This window comes from Pleurodeles waltl, chromosome 10, assembly GCF_031143425.1.
Source record: "Pleurodeles waltl isolate 20211129_DDA chromosome 10, aPleWal1.hap1.20221129, whole genome shotgun sequence".
Taxonomy (NCBI): domain Eukaryota; kingdom Metazoa; phylum Chordata; class Amphibia; order Caudata; family Salamandridae; genus Pleurodeles; species Pleurodeles waltl.
Genome location: NC_090449.1, coordinates 239,652,903 through 239,679,221, shown reverse-complemented (window position 1 = coordinate 239,679,221; position 26,319 = coordinate 239,652,903). Strand labels below are relative to the sequence as shown.

Sequence of the window (26,319 nt, the reverse complement as noted above, 5' to 3'; positions counted from 1 at the left end):
TTGCAATAACTCTTCCAGTGTTTGGATTGACGGTCAAAGTTCATTGTTTGGCATCAAGTTTTTTCTGGAGTTTTTCAAGTATTTGGCTCAACAGGGTGCTGTTTTAGCTCTGAAGATGTTTACTCTGTTTTCCACGCCAGTGGTACTTTCGGGGTCCACAGTTTGGACTTCAAAGCGAGTTTCGGTGCCAAAGGGTTTTTAGGCGGCAGAGAGGATTTTGGCACTAATGGTGTTTTTGGTTCCAAAGATGTTGTTGCCCTTTCGTGCTTTTCTGGTGTGGATGTTAGCATTTGATGCCAGCACCAAGGGTTGCTATGTCATGGACGTGGTCAGTGTCTTTGACTTTTCAATGCCATTCAGTGCTTACTTAGGTGGAGTGACATGTATCTGCGCCTTTGCCTGTTTTCGGATACCTCTATGGCCCGAGGGCAGTGGGGTTCCGTGAGACATCGTTGATGGTTCAGTGGGGTTCTGTAGGTTTTCACCAGAGTACTCGCGTGCCTTTTGATGGTGAGCACTTTTGACTATGTGCTCGTAGTCACAGCTTACTCCGCTGATGGGCAGTAGAATGGGAATGTCCACAAGCACTGCTAGTGCTTTGGCATTCTCAAGGCCCTCTTCTGATTGGAGCTCACTGAAGATGTCAGGCACATCTTCCACTCAGTGCACCTGCATGGTGGAACGGGTCCAGTGGCATTACCTTTGTTGTCTAAGAGTCTTTTTAGAGAAGAATGCCAGTTTCTCACAACGCCTTGTTGTATTCTGGGGACAGGCCCAGGTTACAGGCTGTGTGTTGATCTTGCCTGCAGTACTTCATGTGGCACTTGGAGCAGAAGCTGAAGGGAGTCTTTTCCATCACTGTGTTGTCGACTGAAGAAGATGGTGGCAGAAGTAGTAGCTGAATTCGAACCTGGACTGAGACCAGGTGGGCAGATCAAGAATGTGGAGGAAACCAGTAGTTAGTCCTCGAAAGGTAATGATTTAGGTGCTGGTAAGGCCTTAGGCAATAATCAAAGCTTTTCTCCCAGCACTCTGAGGTCGATGGCAGAGAAAAACAATCTAACAAAGGAGTCAATGACCACACGCAATACAGACTATGGGTATTAGTTGTCTGATAATGCTCTTGTCAACATGCACTCATAAAGCCAGTGGGCTCTGGGTCAGCCCCGTACAGCTATTGCTTATTTGAAGTTTATTTCACGTTTGGTATCCCCTGCCTCCGTGAATGGTGTGCAGTTTTACATTTTACAAAGTTGATTTAAAAAGTAGTTTTGTGCATGTGGCAGCCTTCAAACAACCTTGTGCACTACAGGCTTGCAGGGGAGCCACAGCGTCTTATTTCTACTCCTCACTGGTAGAATTCTATGCTCATCAATGGAGCTTGCATTTCCAGCTTCTAGTGAACATTGCCTGCTGACGAAGTTTACCTGCAAGCTAAGTCCCCTCAGGCAAGATGCCCAATGTACCATAATGTATATGGAGTGCCTTCTTCTACGAGGGTATTCCTCTCAAAGTCCACTGGAAAGATATTTTTAACCTCGTGTTTACGAATTCTGGGGCAGGCCCGGGAGGCTCACATTATGCTTCTCAATCTTTACTGCAAAATAACAGCAGCCAATGAAACATTATAGGCCACAAAACTAGATTTTCAATGAACACCAATGTATTACTACAAGTCACAGGCAACAAACACAATAAACTTAGTACCATGAATTTTCAAGGCACCATTTTGCCTCCTCTCTTTTTTTCTGCTGCACAGCTCAGTGAAGTACCACTCTAGTCACATTTACTTACTTTAGTTAATGCTTTATGATTATAATCAAATTGCACTGATGGTATCATGCTATTATGATGGTCATGTTTCTATGATTGCTCTACCACTGACAAACCCATTGCTGTGTAAGTATCTTATGAACGTGCTAGGAACGTTTGAGAATGAAAATGTCACTTACCCAGTGTACATCTGTTCGTGGCATCAGTCGCAGTAGATTCGCATGTTCTGCAATAGCTCGCCATCTTGTGTTGGGCCGGAGTGTTACAAGTTGTTTTTCTTCGAAGAAGTCTTTCGAGTCACGGGACCGAGTGACTCCTCCTTTTGTCTCCATTGCGCATGGGCGTCGACTCCATCTTCGATTGTTTTTCCCCGCAGAGGGTGAGGTAGGAGTTGAATTGTAGTAATAGTGCCCATGCAATGGAGTGACTAAGTATGCACCTATTTAAGGTTGAGATGATACATATATAAATAATTGAAGGTAACTTCCAAACTGGTACAGGCTCCCGGGGAGGCGGGTGGGCACATGCGAATCTACTGCGACTGATGCCACGAACAGATGTACACTGGGTAAGTGACATTTTCAGTTCGATGGCATCTGTCGCTGTAGATACGCATGTTCTGCATAGACTAGTAAGCAGTTATTTCCCCAAAAGCGGTGGATCAGCCTGTAGGAGTGGAAGTAGTTTGAAATAATGTCCTTAATACGGCTTGACCTACTGTGGCTTGTTGTGCGGATACCACGTCTACACAGTAGTGCTTGGTGAATGTGTGAGGCGTAGACCATGTGGCTGCCTTACATATTTCTTGCATTGGGATGTTTCCTAGAAAGGCCATGGTAGCACCTTTCTTTCTGGTTGAGTGTGCCCTTGGTGTAATGGGCAGCTGTCGTTTAGCTTTAAGGTAGCAGATTTGGATGCATTTAACTATCCATCTGGCTATACCTTGTTTTGAAATTGGGTTTCCTGCATGAGGTTTTTGAAATGCAATAAAGAGTTGTTTAGTTTTTCTGATGTTCTTTGTTCTGTCAATGTAATACATCAATGCTCTTTTGACATCTAATGTATGTAGTGCCCTTTCAGCTACGGTATCTGGCTGTGGAAAGAACACTGGAAGTTCCACTGTTTGATTTAGATGGAACGGTGAAATAACCTTTGGCAAAAATTTAGGATTGGTCCTTAGGACGACTTTAGTTTTGTGTAGTTGTATAAAAGGTTCCTGTATAGTAAACGCCTGAATCTCGCTTACTCTTCTCAGGGAAGTAATGGCGATGAGAAATGCCACCTTCCAGGTTAGGAACTGTATATCGCAGGAGTGCATGGGTTCAAAAGGTGGACCCATAAGTCTAGTTAGGACAACATTTAGGTTCCATGAAGGAACAGGTAGTGTTCTTGGTGGTATAATTCTCCTAAGGCCCTCCATGAATGCTTTAATGACTGGTATTCTAAATAGGGAAGTTGAATAGGTAGTCTGCAGGTATGCAGATATTGCTGCAAGGTGAATCTTAATGGAAGAGAAAGCTAGGTTAGATTTTTGTAAGTGAAGCAAGTAACCCACTACATGTTCTGGAGTTGTGTGTAATGGTTGTATTTGATTAATATGGCAGTAGCAAACAAACCTCTTCCATTTACTTGCATAGCAGTGCCTGGTGGATGGCCTTCTTGCTTGTTTTATGACTTCCATACATTCTTGGGTAAGTTGTAAGTGCCCGAATTCTAGGATTTCAGGAGCCAGATTGCTAGATTCAGCGATGCTGGATCTGGGTGTCTGATCTTTTGGTTGTGCTGTGTTAACAGATCTGGCCTGTTGGGCAATTTGATGCAGGGTACCACTGATAGGTCTAGCAGCGCTGTGTACCAGGGTTGCCTTGCCCAAGTTGGTGCTATCAATATGAGTTTGAGTTTGCTTTGACTGAGTTTGTTTATCAGGTAAGGAAGGAGAGGGAGAGGAGGAAAAGCGTAAGCAAATATCCCTGACCAGTTCATCCATAGGGCATTGCCTTGGGATTGTTTGTGTGGGTACCTGGATGCGAAGTTTTGGCATTTTGCGTTCTCCCTTGTCGCAAACAAGTCTATCTGAGGTGTTCCCCAGAGTTTGAAATAAGTGTTCAGAATTTGGGGGTGAATTTCCCATTCGTGGACCTGTTGGTGATCTCGAGAGAGATTGTCTGCGAGTTGATTTTGTATCCCTGGTATAAACTGTGCAATTAGGCGAATTTGGTTGTGAATTGCCCAATGCCAATTTTTTTGTGCTAGCAGGCTTAACTGCGTGGAGTGCGTCCCTCCCTGCTTGTTTAGATAATACATTGTTGTCATGTTGTCTGTTTTGACGAGAATGTATTTGTGAACTATTATTGGTTGGAAAGCTTTTAGTGCTTGAAAAACTGCTAGAAGTTCTAGGTGATTGATATGAAGTTTTGTTTGGTGTACGTTCCATTGTCCTTGTATGCTGTGTTGATCGAGGTGTGCTCCCCACCCTGTCATGGAAGCATCTGTTGTTATTACGTATTGTGGCACTGGGTCTTGGAAAGGCCGCCCCTTGTTTAAATTTATGTTGTTCCACCACAGAAGCGAGAGGTAAGTTTGGCGGTCTATTAACACCAGATCTAGAAGGTGACCCTGTGCTTGAGACCACTGTGATGCTAGGCATTGTTGTAAGGGCCTCATGTGCAGTCTTGCGTTTGGGACAATGGCTATGCATGATGACATCATGCCTAGGAGTTGTAATACCATCTTTGCCTGTATCTTTTGTGTTGGATACATGCGTTGTATGATGGTGTTGAAATTTTGAATTCTTTGTGGACTTGGAGTGGCTACTCCCTTTGATGTGTCTATTATGGCTCCCAGGTATTGTTGTACCTTGCGTGGCAGAATTTTGGATTTTGTGAAATTGACGGTGAACCCGAGTTTGAAGAGGGTTTGTATGATGTGATTTGAGCACTGTATGAACGAATGGGCCTTGATTAGCCAGTCGTCCAAATATGGGAACACATGTATTTGCTGCCTTCTTATGTGTGCAGCGACTACCGCTAGACATTTGGTAAAGACTCTTGGTGCGGTTGTTAATCCGAAAGGCAGTACCTTGAATTGGTAATGTATTCCTTTGAATACAAACCTTAGGTATTTCCTGTGCGATGGGTGTATTGGTATATGGAAATAAGCATCCTTGAGGTCTAAAGTTGCCATGTAGTCGTGTAGTTTTAGCAATGGCAATACTTCTTGTAGTGTGACCATGTGGAAGTGGTCTGATTTGATGAAAGTGTTCACTACTCTGAGGTCTAGGATTGGTCTCAGCGTTTTGTCCTTCTTTGGTATCAGAAAGTACAGTGAGTAAACTCCTGTGTTTATTTGTGTGTTTGGCACTAACTCGATTGCATTCTTTTGCAATAGTGCCTGCACTTCTATCTCCAGGAGATTGGAATGGTGTGTTGTTAAATTTTGTGCTTTTGGTGGTATGTTTGGAGGGAATTGTAGAAATTCTATGCAATAACCATGTTGGATAATTGCTAGAACCCAAGTGTCTGTAGTGATTTCCTCCCATGCTTTGTAATAATGACCTATTCTTCCCCCCACTGGTGTTGTGTGGAGGGGGTGAGTGACATGTGAGTCATTGTTTAGTAGTAGGGGTTTTGGGGCTTTGAAATCTCCCTCTATTTCTAGGGAATTGCCCTCCTCTATATTGTCCCCGAAAACCTCCTCTATACTGTCCCTGGTAAGTGGACGGTGTTGCCTGTGAGGTGCTGGCTTGTGTGCTTTGACCCCGAAACCCCCCTCGAAAGGGCGTTTTACGGAATGTGCTGTAATTCCCTCTGCTCTGCGGGGAGTAGAGTGCGCCCATGGCTTTGGCAGTGTCCGTATCTTTTTTGAGTTTCTCAATCGCTGTGTCCACTTCTGGACCGAACAGTTCTTTTTCATTAAAAGGCATATTGAGAACTGCTTGTTGAATCTCTGGTTTAAATCCAGACGTTCGGAGCCATGCATGCCTTCTGATAGTTACAGATGTATTAATTGTCCGTGCAGCTGTATCTGCAGCGTCCATGGAGGAACGTATCTGGTTGTTGGAGATGGTCTGTCCCTCCTCAACCACTTGTTTTGCCCTATTTTGGAAGTCCTTGGGCAGATGTTCAATGAGATGTTGCATCTCGTCCCAGTGGGCTCTGTCATAGCGCGCAAGTAGTGCCTGGGAGTTCGCGATGCGCCACTGGTTTGCAGCTTGTGCTGCGACTCTCTTACCAGCTGCATCGAACTTGCGGCTTTCTTTATCTGGGGGTGGTGCATCTCCAGATGTGTGAGAGTTGGCCCTTTTCCTAGCTGCTCCTACAACAACAGAGTCTGGTGGCAGCTGTGTAGTGATGAAAACCGGGTCCGTTGGAGGCGGCTTATACTTTTTTTCCACCCTTGGTGTGATTGCCCTACTTTTGACCGGCTCCTTAAATATGTCTTTTGCGTGCCGGAGCATACCAGGGAGCATAGGCAGGCTTTGGTAGGAGCTGTGGGTGGAGGAGAGTGTGTTGAACAGGAAATCATCCTCGACCTGTTCTGAGTGGAGGCTTACGTTATGAAATTGTGCTGCTCTAGCCACCACCTGAGAGTACGCGGTGCTGTCTTCTGGTGGAGATGGCTTTGTAGGGTATGCCTCCGGGCTGTTATCTGACACTGGGGCGTCGTATAGGTCCCATGCGTCCTGATCTTGGTCACCCTGGCTCATGGTGGTGTGAGCTGGGGAGTGAGATGGAGTTTGTGCTGGTGAAACGTTAATCACGGGCGGAGGAGAGGGTGGTGGTGTAACTCTTTTCACCACTTTTGGTTGTGGTGCTTGTTCCGTCTGGAACTCCAACCTTCTCTTTCTCCTAATGGGGGGGAAGGGTGCTTATTTTTCCTGTCCCCTGCTGAATGAAGATACGCTTTTGCGTATGGTCCACATCAGTTGCTTGTAGCTCTTCCTCAAACCTATGCTTTTGCATTTGGGAGGTTAGCGAGTGCTCTTCTGTATAAGAGCCTGAAGCTGGGTCGCTTGCAGTTTGTTTCGGCGTCGAAACTTTGTCTGCGTGTTTTTTCGGCTCCGAGGTGACTTTTTTTCTTTTCGGGGCCGAAACCTCTCGGCGTCGATCTGTTTCGGTGCCGCTGTCTCGGCGGCGAGCCGTGTCCACAGCGGCATCTCGGTGTCGAGGCTTGTCTCCAGCACTTTCTCGGTCCCGAGAAGGCTGCGTGCCGGTGTCTCGACCGGAGTCGGACGATCTCGGCACTGTTTGGGCCTTTTTCGGTGCCGACGGTCGGTCACCGAATTTATGGGTTGAGCCATGGCCTGGTGGCAGTGGCGTCCCCTGGGCCTTGTAAATGTTTCTTTGTGTGGTTTTCGACGTCTTACTCACGGTTTGTGTATCGTCGAATCCTTCGGAGTCTGAGTCTTGGATCGAGAAGGTACCTTCTTCTTCCTGTTCCTCGAACTCCCGTTGGGCTGTCGGTGCGGACGCCATTTGAAGTCTTCTGGCTCGACGGTCTCGGAGTGTTTTTCGGGACCGGAACGCACGACAGGCCTCGCAGGTGTCTTCGCTGTGCTCAGGTGACAGGCACAGGTTGCAGACCAAATGTTGGTCTGTGTAGGGGTATTTATTGTGGCATTTGGGGCAGAAGCGGAACGGGGTCCGTTCCATCGGCGTTCTTCAGCACGCGGTCGGGCCGACCAGGCCCCGACGGAGGATCGAAAAACTACCCCGAAGGGCACCGGAGCTCTTCGATCTTCGATGCGGTGTGGAATCTAAGTACGCCGATCCCGAACGCAACAATACCGACGAAAATCTTCCGAAATTAGCTAATTTTCCGTTCCGAAACTCGGAGCGACAGGAACACGTCCGAACCCGATGGCGGAAAAAAAACAATCGAAGATGGAGTCGACGCCCATGCGCAATGGAGACAAAAGGAGGAGTCACTCGGTCCCGTGACTCGAAAGACTTCTTCGAAGAAAAACAACTTGTAACACTCCGGCCCAACACCAGATGGCGAGCTATTGCAGAACATGCGTATCTACAGCGACAGATGCCATCGAACTTTATTTTCTCTCAGACCCCATTTTGACTATTGAACTTAGAATAATTGTCCACCCTGGGGGCTGGGTGCTTTCTATGGAGTCGCTTGACTCAAAAACTCTGGTGGAGTGGGGAGCAGACCATTTGCAAAACAGTTTTACTTAGAAGGCCTGAACAAAAAAAATTCAGTTTTTGGACTTGCATTGTAGGTAGCTCTCTTGCACCTGCTCAAAAACCTTGGATAAACAGGTTCTAAAAGAAGTAGAGGTGGTTGCTGATGCAGCATAAATAGTGAGGATAAATGGAATACCATCAGCATAGGAAACAATCTTGAAGCCGTGAGGTTCTAACAATGAGGGTAAGGGGCCAAACTGATGTTAAATAGGTGGGGCTTAGCGAGAATCATGCAGCACCCAATATTGAAGCTGCTTACTGGCGGAAGATAATGGGCCAATCCAAACAACCTGTTCTCTCTCTTCCATGAAATGATTTAATCCAGTCCAAGGCTGAACTCTAACACTTATCTTTGCAAACAGCTGCAAAAGGATAGGATGGGAGACTGTGCCAAACTCTGCCAGCAGATTCAATAAGATCAGGATTGAGTTCATGCCTTCCTCTAAATGCCTCTGAAACTTCCAGTAAAGCTGCTTCTATACTATGCCGGGTTGAAAGCCAGATTGGGACATGTGCAATAGTTTATTGTCTTCAAGATAAGCTGACATCTGGATGTTTAATAGTCTCTCTAACATTTGGGTACTGCCAGCAATAGGGAAATTGGTCTGAAGTTAGACAGGGTCAAGGGGTCGGTAGTAGGTTTTCTCAACACAGAACCAAGGTTGACCTTTTACCAAAGTTGTGGTACCACATCGGAACCCAAGGAGTTATTCAAAGTTTATTAAGGATAGGCACACAAGCCTCCGCTGAACTAGCAAGAATTGCAGGAGGACAAGGATCACTGGGTAAGGCAGACTTACAAAGTTGTAAGGCCCGTCTGGTTTGCGCCATTGAAATGGGGCCAAAATGTAGTAAGGAACAAGGGGCAGAGAGGATGAGCTCCATTCAGTCAGTAGCTCTGGTACCCAATGAACTGCTGGATGAATTAAGCATGCTTGAATGTAAAGTATCTTCCCCTTGAAAAGGGAGAGTTTTCACAAAGCTCATCAGAGACAGAGAAATCCGTATTGCACGCTTTAGGGTGTGAGAAAGATTTTGCAATCTTAAATATTTTCCAAGAGGTAAATATGTCTTAGAATTCCAGCTACACATTATATAAACATTAGTGAATGATTAAAATAATGAAATACATGTTGGGCTAGGCCAGTAGTTATAAAGGTTGCTCACAGACCTTATTTAAGTGTAGCTTCATTGACTCCCCTCGAAATCAACAGATAAACCAACACAGTTGAAGAAACAAGAAGATTTATTTCCATTCCATATGACTCACCACAGAGAAGAAAGGACAAGGACTTTCTGGACAAGCCAGCAGCTAGAAAAAGAATGCTGTCTGACCAAAGAACCCATCCTACATTCTCCTTCCAGAATGCAATGATGCCTTCTAACAGAGTACATGCACTGCTGTTTATCATATACTAAAATACATAAGTATATACGTAACTATAGGATACTACACACTTTCCCCCCCGACAATAAAAATAAAAATATATATATATATATAAAAAAAAAATTAAAGGGTGTCTCCTTAGGAAAGATCATAATACAACAACTTGGAAGGTAATCTAATTAATCTGTGACACCGTGAAGCTTTGTCAATGGAACCAGCAGTTTGAGAACTTTCAGTTGCAACTTTAGGCACCACACCACCAGAAGGTTCAATGACCCTATCTTCATGATTCTGTGACAGATCAAACACCGTGCTCCAAAAAGATCCTCATCAATACATGGCAAACTCAAATCCGTACTCAACACCGATTCAACCATCTCATCTCCATTAACAAATGTATCATTATATATCTTTGCTTGCTGTCTCGTGACAGGAATCAACCGGTTCTTGTTCCACCAACCCTTCGCCAACAGCAACACCGCACTCTTGCCTACTTTCAAGATTTTCACAAAGGATGACAATTTGGATTTACTTTTCCTTATTTTGGTGGGTTTCTTTATCAGAGCCCAACTATGCTCACAGAAAAGTGCCTCTGACATGTCTAGAAGAATCACAATAAGTTTTCTGCATGGCTTGTTTGTTACAAACTCTTTCCCTCATACCCTCAAAGGAAAAAATATTTTGTCTGAAATGAATGAGTTAACCAACTGCAAATAAGTTTCAAATTAGGATTTCTGCCTTTCAAAGTCTAAATGGAGCGAGTGAGGAGTCGTAAGATATGCACATATTATCTCTTTAAGATAACACGTAACATGCATAACTAAAGTTAGGAGTCTGTATTCCTTCCTTCAGAAAACAATTTGCCCTCTCAACTAAACCATTTGCTGCAGAACTGTATAAAGCCACCTGAAAATGTTTGACACTCTATGACTGAAAGAAGTGTTTCATCTTTATAGAAATAAAATGTGAGCTGTTATCAGTAACTATTTCCCATGGCGGACCTTCAAGAAAGAAAACTTTCTTCAAAAAACTAATCACACATTTTCATTGTGGTGAATCAACAAAACCTATTCATTGGGGTGTATATCGGTGTGGTTAGACTTTGGTCTAATAAGGTGGCACATTGGTGTTTTCTAATTACTTATCACTGGTGGATGGTGGACTTTGTGGATGTGGCTGGTCTGGTGTTAACCTGAGCAGATCTCTGAGATAACACTGGGTTTTGTCCAATGTTTCTAAACTCAATCTTTTAATATTTGTCTACACATCCAATATTTGGTGCATGCACATACCTTTTGGTGATAGCTATTGTCAGAATAATATACATTTTAAAAAACCTGTAGGTTTCACAAGTAAATTTTTTAAAAAGAGCCCCAGTTTAAATTGTTTTCAAAGTCGGAGGTCTTGAGATATTTTAGTCTAGAAGCACTTGAGATACAAGAAAAACCTCCCTTTTTCACAGTTTCTTCTGTTTCACCTGGAAGCGCCCTGATGAAGGTGGTTCCTACTTTGGATAGACACCGAAACATGGGTTGCCGCTATTGTCCTATGGAATTAAAGGATCTGTGTTAAAATGAATATGTATTTGAACTTTGACGGATAATAAGTACCATTCTGTTCAGCAACTTAACTGGGCAAGAACAACCCTGGTAGTTGTCTATTAATCATAATGATTGGGGTGTATATCACACCCTCTGACAACCACATAAATCTTAGTTCGTGCTCCCCCGCCCTGCATTCAAGAATTCCATTGAAATAACCTAACAGTTCAATATCAAATTCCCCAAAAGCCGTGGGTTCGATGTCAGATTTTTCCAATTTAAACTTATATGGCCACAACTTGAACGCAAGATCCGCCAATATAGTTACTTGCGCCCAGGAGTCAGCCATAACTTGTATGTCTTTATCGTATATAATTGCTGGCATAAGAGGAACTTTAATCTTCAAAATTTCATTCTTATTATCAATTGTTAATAAAAACATTTTCAATCTGTTTGTAAACTCATCCACATAACCAATCTCAACATGAATAATCTGCATCTTACTACTGTTTTCCCTGCGCACCTGCCTACCACTTCTGTATATCGCTTGGAACTGCCCAACTTTCTTACAGGCACCCATTTTCAGCTGAGGGTGCAGGCCCAGCAGGTAAGTTATTAAAGAAATTCTGGCCAGCTATACCCAAATGATTAAAAAGTAGTGCAGTTCTGTGCTCTGCCTCATACCCAGTAGCGTCAATAGCTACTAAATAATTTTCAATAATATATGCAGTTATGGTCGCCACAGCACTGCTGGTTTTCCCGGACTCTGCAGAAACGATGCAGGATGCACTACATTACTACTGGATACCATACTGAAGTGACTGTACAAAGTACAGTGATGGATCAGGAACACAACAGGAAGAGCACAATATGGCAAAATGCTCTTTTGCCAGTAAAAAAAGAAGTAAATAAAAGTACACAGCTATCACCTTTCACCTTCTGCACCAGCTAGCTTAAATTGTGGTCAGCTGTAGAAGAGTTCAATATCTGTCAATCCCAGCTCGATAGCACTCAGATCATATGGCACTAAGTAAACAGACTCACTCAATAAGTTCAGTCAGAGAGTGATGCCAATAAGACGCAACATGCTAAAATAACCACAATTCTCAAAGAAAATTGCATGCTGCGCGTTGCATGCATGAGGCATTATCATCACCATCAAAAGAAAAAACTTCTGTTGCTAGCAAGTGTAATGAAATCCATCTAAAATGGCCGCCTTCAAGTGTGGCTAGAGTAAATGTCATACACTGCACTCACACACTGAGGAGCAGCAATACGTCACTACATCCTCCCTCTACCCCCTGGCCACACATGCACAGTGTCTCACAAGGCAATAGAACGTTGAACACTGCTCAGGAGGCTGTGGAATACCGTAGCACAAGCTAAGAATGGTCTCACAGGAGTCTGAAAATGGCCTCACACCAGACAATTGCCAGTTTCAAGTTTCAAAAACAAACGTGCAGGCAACGGTTTTCCTCTCCGGTTTTGTCTCCATTGAACAGCTGCCCCCATCACACTGTGAAAATGTAGAAGACTCACTCCAGGCAAGCGGTAGAAGGTAGTCCCACTGTCCTCCTCATAAGGACAAATCAAATATTCGAGCTTGTCGGTGCGTTGTAGATCACAAATCTTCCAGCACTCAAAACACCCCACTCCTACTACCAAAATGTACTAGTGTGGGCTAAAGAGATGAAGCAACATTGCTGAAGAAACAAGATTTATTTCCTTTCTATACAACCCATATCAGAGGAGAAAGGATGAGTAGTCTCTGGAAATGTCAGCAACTAGGAAAATAAATCTGTCTGTGTGACCACAGAACCCATCCTAAATTCTCCTTCCAGAATGCAATGATGCCTTTTAACAGAGTACATGCCCTACTGTTTATTATATAACAAAATACATAACTTTAGCATACTAAAAACAAAGTTCGCAAATTTTGTTAAAAGAATGTGGACAGTAGGAAAATGTGAACACTTGAGAAAATTGCGCACATATTGCAAGTTAGCAAACAGCATACAGCCTATTATAAACACACAAAACTGTAAAGTTTCATACCCATGCCTGGCACACAAGAGACACACTATACACGATACACACACTTGACATGCTTCACAATGTCTCATACAGAGACACTATAGGCGATAAACATGTCCAAAGCATTTGAGAATAGACTCATTCCACAAGATACCACACACACACAGACTGCAAATGTTAAACTCTCCCCAAATGATACAGACATTTGTACACACTCTGGAAAGACACATGCATGACAAGACATACACATAAAATACACACACAGTCGTGTCGCTATATACATTCAGTAAGCTACAGACACACCTGACTGATATGTGCAATATTCACGCAAGATACAAACCTGACTCGCTTGAAAGAAACACACTTATGACACACAATCTCATAAAACACAAACTACTGATTCTATATATATATATATATATATATATATATATATATATATATATATATATATATATATATATATATATATACACACAGTGCTTTAAATGGAAAAATAGAAGTGCAGGTACTCTGTAATAGAGTACCTGCTTGTTTCTGAGAAGTGTCGGTACTCTCCAATTAAAAGTATTACGTTTTTCTTGAGATATGCCGGTACTCTCCCGCTCAAAATAAAAAAGTGCTGGTACTCAGTACCGGAGAGTACCGGCCCATTTAAAGCACTGTGTATATATATATATATATATATATATATATATATATATATATATATATACTCAGACCTACACACACAATATACATATACACACAAAACACACACAAATACACTAAAACTGATAACACTCTTTACATCAAAGTACCACTTCACACACTTTAGAAAAAGACACATTCTTTGATACAGTTTCACATAACATGCACGTTCATACCTGTATATACATTCAGACTGGTAACACACTCAACTCCTCTTGTAGAACACAATAATTCCTAACTCCTTAAGGATTTTGAACATACACTCCTATATCCATATACACACTTCACAGAAATAAAACTTCTGAATATTATCTAGGGTAAAAAATGTTGAGTCTGTAATAAATTATTAACAGGAGTTTGGAAGTAGGCTTTTATACTGTGCGCAAACTTCTAAATAAAATAGCTGTTCTTCCTAACTTTAAATACATTCTAACTGATATAAACAGGCAACACACCTAATGGTTACGGACACTTCACAATGCCCAATATACCCGCACCCAATACGATACAAACATGCACACAAAGGCCACATGACCCCACACACCACTGAAAGGCACACTCATAAAATAGACACATTCCTGACTGTTTATGCACTTAGACTGACCTACACGCCAAGCACACATGATGGATACACATGCTCTACAAAGTCCGATGCACACAAAACCCAGACACCTATGATCCTATTTGCACGCTGAGTGATAAAGCACAATCCTGACTCCACTCATAAAACACAGACATAAAACGTTTTCAACATTTTTGAACAGACAATCGTCCCCATAAAAATGGTTCACTGACCTTCACACTTGAGAATCCTGACTCTATAGACATTGAGATGGGTATACTCAGACAAATTTACACATACAACATATACAAACAGTCCATGATGCCCTATAGACATAAGCCAAAGGACACACACACCCAACATACATTCCATGTGATACAGATGCCAGGCCGATACAGTAATAACACAGGCTCGAGTCCATACTTCTGGGTGTGCCCAAGCATGCACATCACAGAAATGTCCCTTTTCTTTCAAGTTTAAAATTTAATAAAATGTAATTTATTGTAAAAAAACATCCCTAGAAAGCATGCGTTGTACTAGAGAGAAAGTTGACTAATATGTTAACAGTGGCTTTACCGTAAAAACTAAAACCTGAGCAAATTGACGAATTAGAGTCCTGCCTTCACCCAGCTATATTAAGTGACCATCAACTCCCACCACAGTTAATATTAGTGAGGGTGTAAACGAGTTGTGTTTTAAAGAGTCACTGCTTATGTTTGGGTGTGTTTAAAATTTGTTTGATGGTGTCACCGGGTTGTTGGACTAACAATGCAGACCCAGAGTAAAATGATGGATGTATGATTACAACCTAGTGTCTTAAGAGATTTCTACTGCTTACTGGCCACTTGAAAAGCGACCAACATCCCATTACCACCTCTTCTCTACAGTAAAAGGTTTTAAGAGGGCTGGATCCATGGCAGACTTCAGGATATCTGCATAACATACAAAAGCTCTTAATGGAAATAATTTACACTGTCAGAGGTTATTCTGAAAATCTGATATGGATCAAGCCAATCTGAAAATAGGTTTAAAACCCACCCCAACCCTATAACAAGAGAAAGGAGGCCTAATAAACATGGTTATAAAAACTAGCTTCTCAAACAGTTAACTATAGACAATACTTTTAAATGCACTAAATAAACATCACTGGCGAAAAGATTTGAAGATACAATGCGTCACTTGGTGATGCACAACTGAGACCACAGTTAATTCAGAAATAAAATGCTCAGAGGCAAGTCGCTGAGAGACCACCAGTCTGAAATCAACATTTTAACAAGTTATCCTCCCCCCCCCCTCTACGGTTTCTGGGAAGATTTCCAGTCCAGCAAAAACCCTCTCAAGGACCATTACAGGCTTACAAGGCTTTTGATGGCTATTCTGCTTCATATGGTTTTGGAACTTTTTTTGCCTGGCATGTCACATGCAATATGAAATTGGGATGTTTAGTTGCGTATCCAACAGCAAGTAGTACAGTACCATAACAATGATGCATAGTTTTGCCTGGGATTCAAAGCAATAACCTACAGGTGATCTACTTTCAGTAACATCTAGTGCTTGACAATAATATGCCCCACCGGTTTATGAATCAGTCTGCCACTTTAGGCTTTGTTTTCTTAAATATAAAAGGAAAAAGAGTGCGCAAAAAAATAAACATTCTGTGCTCTCCTTCACTGTAACAAGCCGAGTTCTGGTTGCAGTACTCCATTTTTTGCCTTTTTTTAAGATGCAATTTCGACTGAAGTGCACTGGGTTCCTGCTAACCAGATCCCTAGTGCCAAAGTTCCTTCTCAAAGACAAGACACCTTGTCACTTGATACCCAGGTGCCCTGGCCCTTCAGCCCCCTATAAGTCCCTAGTGAATGGTACCCCTGCTACCTAGGGCATGAGTACTGAAGAGGGCCCCTCAGAGCTGTAGCACAATTTGTGCCACTCCGAAGGACCCAGCACCAATTTCTGGAGACTGCCATTGCAGGTTGCGTGACAAGGTGGTCCCAAACTTAAAAACACAGGATGGCACACAGCCTGTGTGCCATGACCCTAGCTCTGCAATCAATATATGCAAGTCATCCGTCTAGAAGGCCTTACAGTCCTAAGGCAGGGTGCACTGTATTACAGCTGAAAGCATATATGTATGAGCAAATATGCCACTTCTAAGTCTTTGTTGATTCCTCGATATAGTAAGTGTACAGGAAAGCCATTTTAAATGCATGTGCTGGACAATGGTCACTATGAGTTCCCCAGCTACATGTTGGCTTCTCTGAACCCGGAGATGTTTGGTATCAAACATCTCAGAATAGTAAACCCTCACTGATTCCAGTGACGGATTTATTAAAAAATGCACAGAGAGGGTGCCTTAGAGGTGCCCTCTGAAAACCTACCAGCTGCTAGTGCGCTGACTGACTGGTCCTGACCAGTTCAGCCACCACAGACATGTTTCTGCCCCCCCATCTAACACCCCCCCTGACCTGAAGGTGAGAGCCAGAACTCTTGAGGGCCTGAGACAAACGCCTGCTCTGGGCAGAGGTGTAACCTCCTCTCCCAGGCAGGAACAACATTCCAGGGCAGGAGGATTCAAAGGCCTCGTTGCCTTTGTTATGCGACCCAGGTCTCTCTAGATGGTGGAGATGACCAGCCCCGCCGTCTTACCACACTTTTGGCGTCAGCACAGGCGGAAAAATTTGTTAAATTAGGAGTGCCCACTTCATGCTAGTACCACTCCTAATGTAGATGAGTGATAGACACTTTTTTTCAAATCCATACATCTTGTTTGGAAAGAATTAGGCCACTAGAGTTAGGGTTATGCCCTATTCCCAACAGAGGTGGTCGTAATAAGAAGGGTGTAGTCATCCTCAAGGTGGTCAGCCCACTGGCTACCCCCTGACACTCCCTGTAACACCTCTAAATTGAGTATTTAGGTGGCACCCCTGAACCCTAGACCTCAGATGTCAACAACCTAAGAAGACCCGGACAAAGAAGAGTTACGTTCAAAGAGGAAAGGAAGAAGCAACTGACCTGGACCCAGCTCCTCCGGCCTGCCTGCTGACCTCGAAGAATCCTGCACAGAAAAAGCTAACTCACCCAGCCTTCAATAAAGACTCTAGTATCTCGTGGGCTGTAGACGTGCCCGGCACAAAGAAAAATCAAAAGAAAAGACTCTGCAGCTGCTGGACCCCGGGAACCCATTGCCAGAAGAGACCACGGTATCCAACGTCCACAACCTGAGGTGAAGCCAACCAACGGTGCCAACGTGGGTCCTAAGCTGCTCAGAGACTGAGTCCAGTGTGGTCTCACCCATCTTGGACTCCACCAAGACGCTTGCAGCCCCTGCACGCAGGCCCCCTCTCTCACAGGCTTGTGGAGAGAGAAAATTTGACAGCTACAGCAACCACCACATCTGTGACTCCTGACCCCAGCTGAGGTGGGTCATTGGTGCAAATGATGTCCTCTGGCTCCTAGGAGCTGAAGTCTACCCTGGTTCCACCCCTGCCGGACTCCCCTATGATGCCTGCAGCCCAACATACAGGACCCCCAGATGACAAGTGCTCCCAGACGTGAAAACCGGCATCTAAGGACACCTCTGCATTTGTCGTCCCTGGGCACAGGAGAATAGGACCAAAGTTGCATCTACATCCTCAATCACTCCAAGTTTACTTCCTACCTGCTTGCTGTCCCTGACTGGCTTCCTAGCCAGAGCCTGCATCCTGTCTTCATGAAGACCACTGCACCTGGCCTCCTCAGTGCCGCCTGGCGTGACCTGTTGGTGTGATTCTGACCGGTGCCCAGTACTTATCTTAACTCCATGAGAGTGGCTTTGTAAGCTGTTGTCAACCCTGTGTTTGCTGAACATTGTTCTCCTCCTTAGGATAACTTCGAGAGAACTCTGAAAACTGCACTAAGTAGCTATTTCTGAAACTGCAAAGTCTTTATCCTTAAAAGTCTACTTACCTGTTATGAAGTTCTTAGGTTTAAAACATGTATAAAAGGAATGTTATTTTCCTAAATTGGTCTCAGATTTATTCTTTGAGTGTGTGTGCCTCATTTCTTGCCTCTGTGAGTACAACAAATGCTTAGCACTACCCGCTGATAAGCCTAACTGCTCACCCACACTGCCACAAAATAGAGCATTAGCCCCATCTACTTTTCCCTCTGCAACAACAATTGGGAATCCACTGGACTCTCTGCACAGTGTACTTAATTTAAGTGCACTATATAGAGAGCCAGCTTCCTACATTCACTGAGACTGACAAGCTGATTTTCTTACAGTGGATATCTTATGTGACTAGCAGATTGCGATTTAGTATCACAACAGGACCAACTCAATTCATCAGTCTTCCAAATATGATGCAACGAGTACCATTAAATTGAACAACCATAACACCTTTTATTCAAATGCTTCAGGATGGCACAAACTGTGGTAATAAGTGCCATATAAGAGGTAAGTCCTCAGTTGTTACACATGAAGTGACTCTTCAGAAAAAAGCTAAATATGAAACGCCAACAACATTCATTATAAACATTACTGGTTAAGAGTGCCCACCAATCACAATGTTTGAACATTTTCTAAAGAATATCAGGCTTGTCAGAAACTCATCTTGCATGGCAACACTACCTACACCTTTGGTCTTTACTTTCAATATTCTTTCAAGGCAGGCAATGAATGTTATAATCCCTGCAACTCAACTATTTCCCCCAAATCTGTATTAAAGCACACATACCTCACACTTTGAATTAACCACTGATATGTGGATCCTAGTTGTACGTTACTGCAAGGGCAATGAATTAAAGATAAACATGCACAGTGAGGTCAGTAAAGGCTTAGGAAAGACCCACTCTAATAGATAACAAAAACACTGATCTGAAAATATAAAGGAACACCTCTATTTAGAATTTCTTGGTTTTCTGTACCATTATGCAGAATGGTCTACATGAAGATGTATTTTTGGATCACATATGTTGTTAATCATAATTTGTAAATATCAATGTTTTTGTTTGTACTATGTGATTTTAGTAAATATGAGATTAGTACAATTTATGAATATAGGATGTGCTCAATACAGTTAGTTGAACTGTGTTTCAATATTCCTAAAGAAAGGTTATATTGCACATTACAATAAATGTACAGATCTTACCATTTCACAATCCAGTCCAAACAGGGGACTTCTGTCTGTTACAGGGCCTGAACATTCTGTGCTCACATAGTTCACACAATCAGGGGCTCCTAAATACAAAATACCAAAAGAGTTTAAACAAACAACAAATGGTACACAACTGAAAGCAATGTCCATACAAGGGTGTTAGTTAACGCTGTGCCCAAGCTCCGATTAATGGATAGGATAAGTATTTTTAGAAATAAAGTCATGCAGGTTTTACCAGCTGTTATAAGGTTTGGTCTTATACACTATGCAGATGAACAAGCCAGGAGTATAGTAAAGACACTGATAAGGTAGAGTGAGAAGCCACTAGTAAGCTAAGAGTGGAAGAAAACACAGGGATTCAAGCCACTCATACCAAGCTCCTTAAACACATAAAAATCAAGTTACTTGCACAGAGTTGTGCCAAAGAATCTCAAAAGGTACCTTCAACCCTCACTTTCGATGGCTTGACCAAGCACAAGGATCTAACTTACAAACGTTACTGTTAAGGAAGGATACTGCACAAGCATTGCAATTCAATCTCACAAGATAAAGAGCTTAAAGTCCTGAAAAGGGGACATAAAATAATAGATACCCTTTAATTTATACAGTAGTATGTATAAAAGCACACACTTTCACTGAGGGTTATTCTAGTAGTACTAATAGACATGTGCACCAAGATGGTGTACGGTGCAGATGAACCTTGAAGAAGAAAGTTATTTTTGCACTGAAAGGCATCTCTAGTGTTTGGCTCAATAAAGGAGAAGCATCGTCCATCGCCTTATATCAGCTAGGTGGGTGCTCGCTGTAACATGAGAATGTCTGAGGCTAAAGAAAGCTACTAGGTTTTCTGATTAAGTTGGTTTAGTTTCCTAAATGTAGACAGGTTTGAACGTTCAAACATTTCAAATTAGTTCTCAGTAAAGAATTTATAAACAAATTCAGAGTAAAGTTGTTTTTTTAGCAATCAAAGACTAAGTTCATAGGTGGATTGGAGATCTGAAAGCCGCTTGATGAGATAAATATTTGTTGTTGGACGATGCTGGCAAATTAATGTTTCAATGTCTGATCTCTAATGCAGTTAATGCCAACTCAGGGCTCAGTATGTGTTCCATTTACAGTCCCCTGAAGCAATTACTCATTTATTTTAGAACCACAAGATTTTAGTTAAGTACATAAATTGTAAGGTACTTCACACATGTAGGCATAGAACTTTGAATTAAAACAGTAGTACACACAGTTTTGGTTAAAATTGCAATGAACACTTTCAAAAATGGACACAGTGCAAAAGTCAACAGTTCCTGGGGGAGGTAAGTTTTGGTTAGTTTCTCAGGTAAGTAAAGCACTGACAAGTTCAGTCTCCTGGGCATAAGCAGCCCACCGCTGGGGGTGCAAGGCAACCCCAAAGCCACCGCACCAGCAACACAGGGCTGGTCAGGTGCAGAGGTCAAAGAAGGGCCCAAAACACTTAGGTGCCTGTGGAGAACAGGGGTGCTCCGGGCCTAGTCTGCTAACAGGTAAGTACCTATGTCCTCCGGGAGCAGACCAGGGGGGTTTTGTAGAGCTCTGGGGGTGTAGAGGAGGCACACACAAAAAACACAACACACCCTCAGCGGCACAGGGGGGGCCGGGTGCAGTGTGCAAAGTAGGTGTCGGATTTGCCGTAGAAAACAATGGAGGGTCACTCTGGCAATGCAGGCAGGGCAAAGGGGGGCTTCTCGTGCCAGCCACTGACTGGGCTAGGATGAGGGCCGCCTGCTGGTCACTTCTGCACTGGTAGGTGGTTCCTCTCGGTCCTGGGTGCTGAGGATGCAGTGCTTGGTCCAGGCGTCGGGTTTGTTACCAGGCAGTCGCGGTCAGGGGGAACCTCTGGATCATCTATGCAGGCGTCGCTGTGGGGTGCAGGGAGGTCGACTCAGGGTGTCCACGTAGTTGGAGTCGCCTGGGAGTCCTCTCTGCGGTGCTGGTTTCTCCAAACTCGAGCCGGGGACGTCAGGTGCAGAGTGTGAAGACTCACGCTTCTGGTGGGAAGTTGGAGTCTCTTTAAAGTTGCTTGTTTTGTTGTTGTTTCTGGACCGAGCCGCAGTCCTCAGGAGGTTCTTGGTCCTTTAGATGCAGGTCAGTCCTCTGAGTCCTCAGGTCGCTGGTCCCACTGGATGCGTCGCTGTGCAGGTTCTTTGAGTCTGGAGACAGGTTGGTAGGGCTAGGGCCAAGTCAGCTGTTGTCTCTGTCGTCTCTGCGGGGCTTTCAGGTCAGCAGTCCTTTTTGTAGGTTTCCTGGGTTCAGGGTTGCCCCTAAATACTAAATTTAGGGGGGTGTTTAGGTCTGGGGGGGGCAGTAGCCAATGGCCACAGTCCTTGACGGTGGCTACACCCTCCTTGTGCCTCCTCCTGAGGGAGGGGGCACCTCCCTATTCCCATTGGGGGACTCCACCAAAACCAAGATGGAGGATTTCTTAAGGCAGGGGTCACCTCAGCTCAGGACACCTTAGGGGCTGACCTGACTGGGGGGGTGACTCCTTGTTTTTCTCATTATCTCCTCCGGACTTGCCGCCAAAAGTGGGGGCTGTGTCTGGAGGGGAAGGCATCTCCACTAGCTGGGATGCCCTGGGGCGCTGTAACAACAGGCATGAGCCTTGAGGCTCACCGCCAGGTGTTACAGTTCCCGCAGGGGGAGGTGAGAAGCACCTCCACCAAGTGCAGGCTTTGTTCCTGGCCACAGAGTGACAAAGGGACTCACCCCATGTGGCCAGAAACTCATCTGGTTGTGGCAGGCTGGCAGGAACTGGTCAGCCTAACACCAGGAGTCGGACTGGTATACAGGGGGCATCTCCTTCTGTGTGCATTTTTCAATAAATCCCACACTGGCATCAGTGTGGATTTATTGTGCTGGGAAGTTTGAAACCAAACTTACCAGATTTCAGTGTAGCCATTATGGAACTGTGGAGTTCGTATTTCACAGATTGCCAGACCATATACTCTTTATGGCTACCCTGCACTTACAATGTCTAAGATTTGGCTTAGACACTGTAGGGGCATATTGCTCATGCAACTATGCCCTCACCTGTGGTATTGTGCAGCCTGCCTTAGGGCTGTAAGGCCTGCTAGAGGGGTGACTTACCTATGCCACAGGCAGTGAGATGGGGGCATGGCACCCTGAGAGGAGAGCCATGTCGACAGTCATTTTCTCCCCACCAGCACACACAAGCTGTGAGGCAGTGTGCATGTGCTGAGTGAGGGGTCCACATGGTGGCATAATATATGCTGCAGCCCTTTGAGACCTTCCCTGGTCACAAGGTCCTTGACACCAGGGGTACCATTTACAAGGGACTTATCTGTGTGCCAGGGCTGTGCCAATTGTGGGAACAAAGGTACAGTTTAGGGAAAGAACACTGGTGCTGTAGCCTGGTTAGCAGGATCCCAGCACACTTCCAATCATAACTAGCAACAAAAGGCACAAAGGTAGGGGTAACCATGCCAAGGAAGGCATTTCCCTACACAGGGCTCTCCCCCAAGGTTTGTAGATTGGGTGTCAGGAAGTGGCAGGCTGGATAGAACCAGTCAGCAACCATGACAGGGTAGTTAGCTTTCTAAGGTGACCCCTGGGTACATTTGGGGATAAATCCAATACTGGTAACAATTTGGATTTATCATTCTGAGTTATCTGATACCAGACAACCCAGGGTTTAGATTGGCCATCATGTAGCTGGGAAACTTGTGTTGACCATTGTCCAGCATATGTATTAAGATGGCTGCTCTGTTCACTCACTTTGTCCCAGGTTTGGCAAGGACATATTGGGGGGATCCTGCTCATGCAGTTATTCCCTCACATATACTATGGTGCACCCTGCCTTAGGGCTGTAAGGCCTGCCAGAGGGGTGTCTTAATCAGAGTAAATGCAGTGTATGGTGGACAGGGCACACAGGCAGTGTGCCATGTCGAGTTTGTGCTTTAGGTTTGCACCAGGACACTCAGCCTGCAGTGGCAGTGCTGGGTGCATCTGGATGCATAGCCCTAGAGGGTGGCACAATCAGTGCTGCTGCCCTCAGGGGCCTACCATAGTATCCCATGCCCTGGGTACCGAAGTACCCTTTTACTAGTGACTTACAGTGGTAGCTACGGGTGTATCCAACTGTGCTAATGCAACACAGCAGTTTTAGAGAAAGAGCTCTGGCCCAGTGAACCTGGTTAGCAGGGGACCCCAGGCACTACAACTCCTTGGCTACATCAAACATCAGGCAAAAAATGGGGGCTAACCATGTCAAAAAGAGGACTTTTCTCACACGTGGCAAGTGGCAAGTATATATTTCTAACAGCAATTCTGCTCAGCAGAGGATTACATTCATGTGTCTGATATGGAAAGAAGGCCTCGAGTGGGAGTTCATATGCCTTATCCAGATATGTATCTATATGGCGTCTTAGACCACGCCACAAGCCATAACACAGATAGCAGGCCACTCAACTCAACTTTGAGGCGGCCTATGGGACAGACAGTTGTGTGGATAGGGTCACTATGGGAACATCTTGTAAAGCCTTTCATTATCACACGCCAAGAGCTGAGCTGGGTAAGTCTTCAACTCTGTGGAGTGAAGATCAGAGTTCCAAACCAGTGGTGGGGAGAGCTGCATGTGCATTCCTTGTGTGTGAAATTACTCTTTTGCACTTAACTGAAAGCAGTGGTCATCAGCATTATAGCCCTGTGGAAAACCAAAATGGAATGAACTCCAGGTCTCTACACCAGCTACAATTCTTGCTTGGCTGGGTTGTAAGAAAGCCCCTATGAATCTTTTCACGTTAATCAAAGGTTTTTAACAGGCTGCAAGACGACGTTGAATATATGTGGTTATGACGGATGTACAGAACAGACTGAGGATGATTTATAATAAAAGTATTGTTGGAGTCCAAAATAGTCAGCCTGTAAGGGAAGGAATACCCGGGCAAAACAGATGAAATAAAGATTTTGTGGGTTGTTTGAGTAGTAAAACACAGAGCCCTGAAAATGGAAAGTGCAACCACAAACGGATGTAACTTTCTATGGCTCTATCAGACAGGGATCAAGATATGGAAATCCTGCAGGGCAGTTTAGACTTCATCCTAAAAACAAAGGCATACGGTTAGGTCCCATCCGGGGTCTTGTCCCAGTATGAATACACTTAGCTAGGGTGTATACATAGAGCACTGCGAAGTAAAAACAATGGCTCCTGCTGTCAACAGTGACTTTAACATTAGGAATTGAACCACTTGCTCAAATCACAAGACAAGACGCATATATTAAACATGTGCGTATTTTGTATATAACCGAGCGGGGTACGAAAATCCCAGTTGTTATAATGATTTGATACGGAAGGGCATTAGCATATCACTTAAGTACAGACAAACTAGCGTGACAAAAAAAATAATCCATCTAACGCATAACACCTTGACATATGAAGCAGCTACGTGATAGAGCTATACAGGAAACGGGATCTAAGTGACAAGATGTGCAAGTTACATATCTTTGGTAATGTTTTTTTCTGGTTGGACACGTTACTTACTGCAGATTACTCACCTTCTCAATATATTTTAAGCGTCAGGCTAGATCTGGAAATTTACCACAGTTATAGTTGTCAGACACCTGCAAACGTCACTGCAGTGGCTCCGTCCTACGCTCTGTACGGGACGACACAGAGACAAATACAACGCGCTCTGCACAGACACCAGCTTCTTTTCATTTCTTTCGATCTTTTAGGAAGCAGGAAGTAAGATCGGAACAAACAAAAACAGAAAACCGGGCAGCACATCAACTTCTAGAAACAGTTAACAAAACATAATGGAACTTTAAAAAAACACAGATCAACTCCGAGGCGCAAGGGCTGTGAAGGAAGACAGAGTTGCCACAAGATAAGGTTTTATCAAATGTTAGTACCTTGTACCTCTAAAGAATACTTGCTTCTACAGATTCCTCACCTTTTGACTACCCGAGCAATGCCAGCCCAGGAGCGGGCCCAAGGGCAGTAGAACTATACCAAGAAATTATTAAGGGCCAATTTGCAAAATGGCCATAAATCCTTGCTTGGGAATCCAAACAACAGTGCTTCATTCAAAACAGCACTGCCTTAATTCTGCCCTGAACAACCAGAAAAAAAACTGTTCATCGAAACAGTTTTCTTTTGTCCTGTCCACATAAAAACTAGCGACACACCTAGAGTTCAGCCAATCCCTTCCTTAGATTGTGAGAGGGAATGCAAGGAGCAAACACAGTAACGGACTAGGCAATGTGAATGACTGAATTGATCTCGGACATAAAGGATATAGAAATGAACAGGACTAATATGTCTGGAAAAAGCATTGTCGACGAGGGGTTAGATTCGCTGACCTTCTGTGCCATAGCAATGGCTTTCAAAAAACGGTCTACAAACTCAATCTCAGGGGTAAGGACTGGAATCGTTCAAACAGCGATGCCATCAAAATGTTAAGACTCTATACAGGTCCGTTTTATTCTCACTTTATGCTACAAGTTAATTGTTTCAAATACTAATTAACAAAAGAGGCTTGAACAAACATGGATGGAAAAACACAAAAAACATAGAATGAGTAACAGGATAACCTTTAACACCGTCCAAGTCAAAACCTTGTTTGGTCAAGAGCAAAGAAAGTTGTAAAACATCAGAAATTTTAATCCAACTCGGTTCACTCATTCCGAAGAACATTAGGTAAAAAAAAAAAAAAAAAAAAAAAAAAAGGCAGCAACTCAAATGCATAATTTCTTAATGGTCACATCACCCCTAGAGAATGATATGTGATTTCCACAGAAAGGTCAAAGTAGGTCAAGTTTCCACTTTCAACCTTGTAACCTAAGACTGGGATGGTTGGGTAAAAACACCTGACACATTTGCTGTCACATATTCCCTGGGAGTAGCCATTGGATTGGAGAGTAAACACGGAGTGTGAACAGATCTGAATATCAGACCCCCCCCCCTCGTTCAATCCTAGGCAGCAGAGAGGTCCAGCTGAGGAGATCCATT

At 43.8% G+C, this 26,319-nt stretch overlaps 1 protein-coding gene across 5 annotated transcripts in view; it reads right to left on the bottom strand.

Moving 5' to 3' along the window:
- Positions 1-26,319, bottom strand: part of REXO5 (RNA exonuclease 5) — a 567,496-nt gene that overhangs the window by 268,088 nt on the left and 273,089 nt on the right. For all 5 annotated transcript variants that reach the window (XM_069210276.1, XM_069210273.1, XM_069210274.1 and 2 more), the window contains one exon: positions 19,314-19,402. In XM_069210276.1, the coding sequence (XP_069066377.1) occupies positions 19,314-19,402 (89 nt within the window). The remainder of the gene's footprint in view (positions 1-19,313; positions 19,403-26,319) is intronic.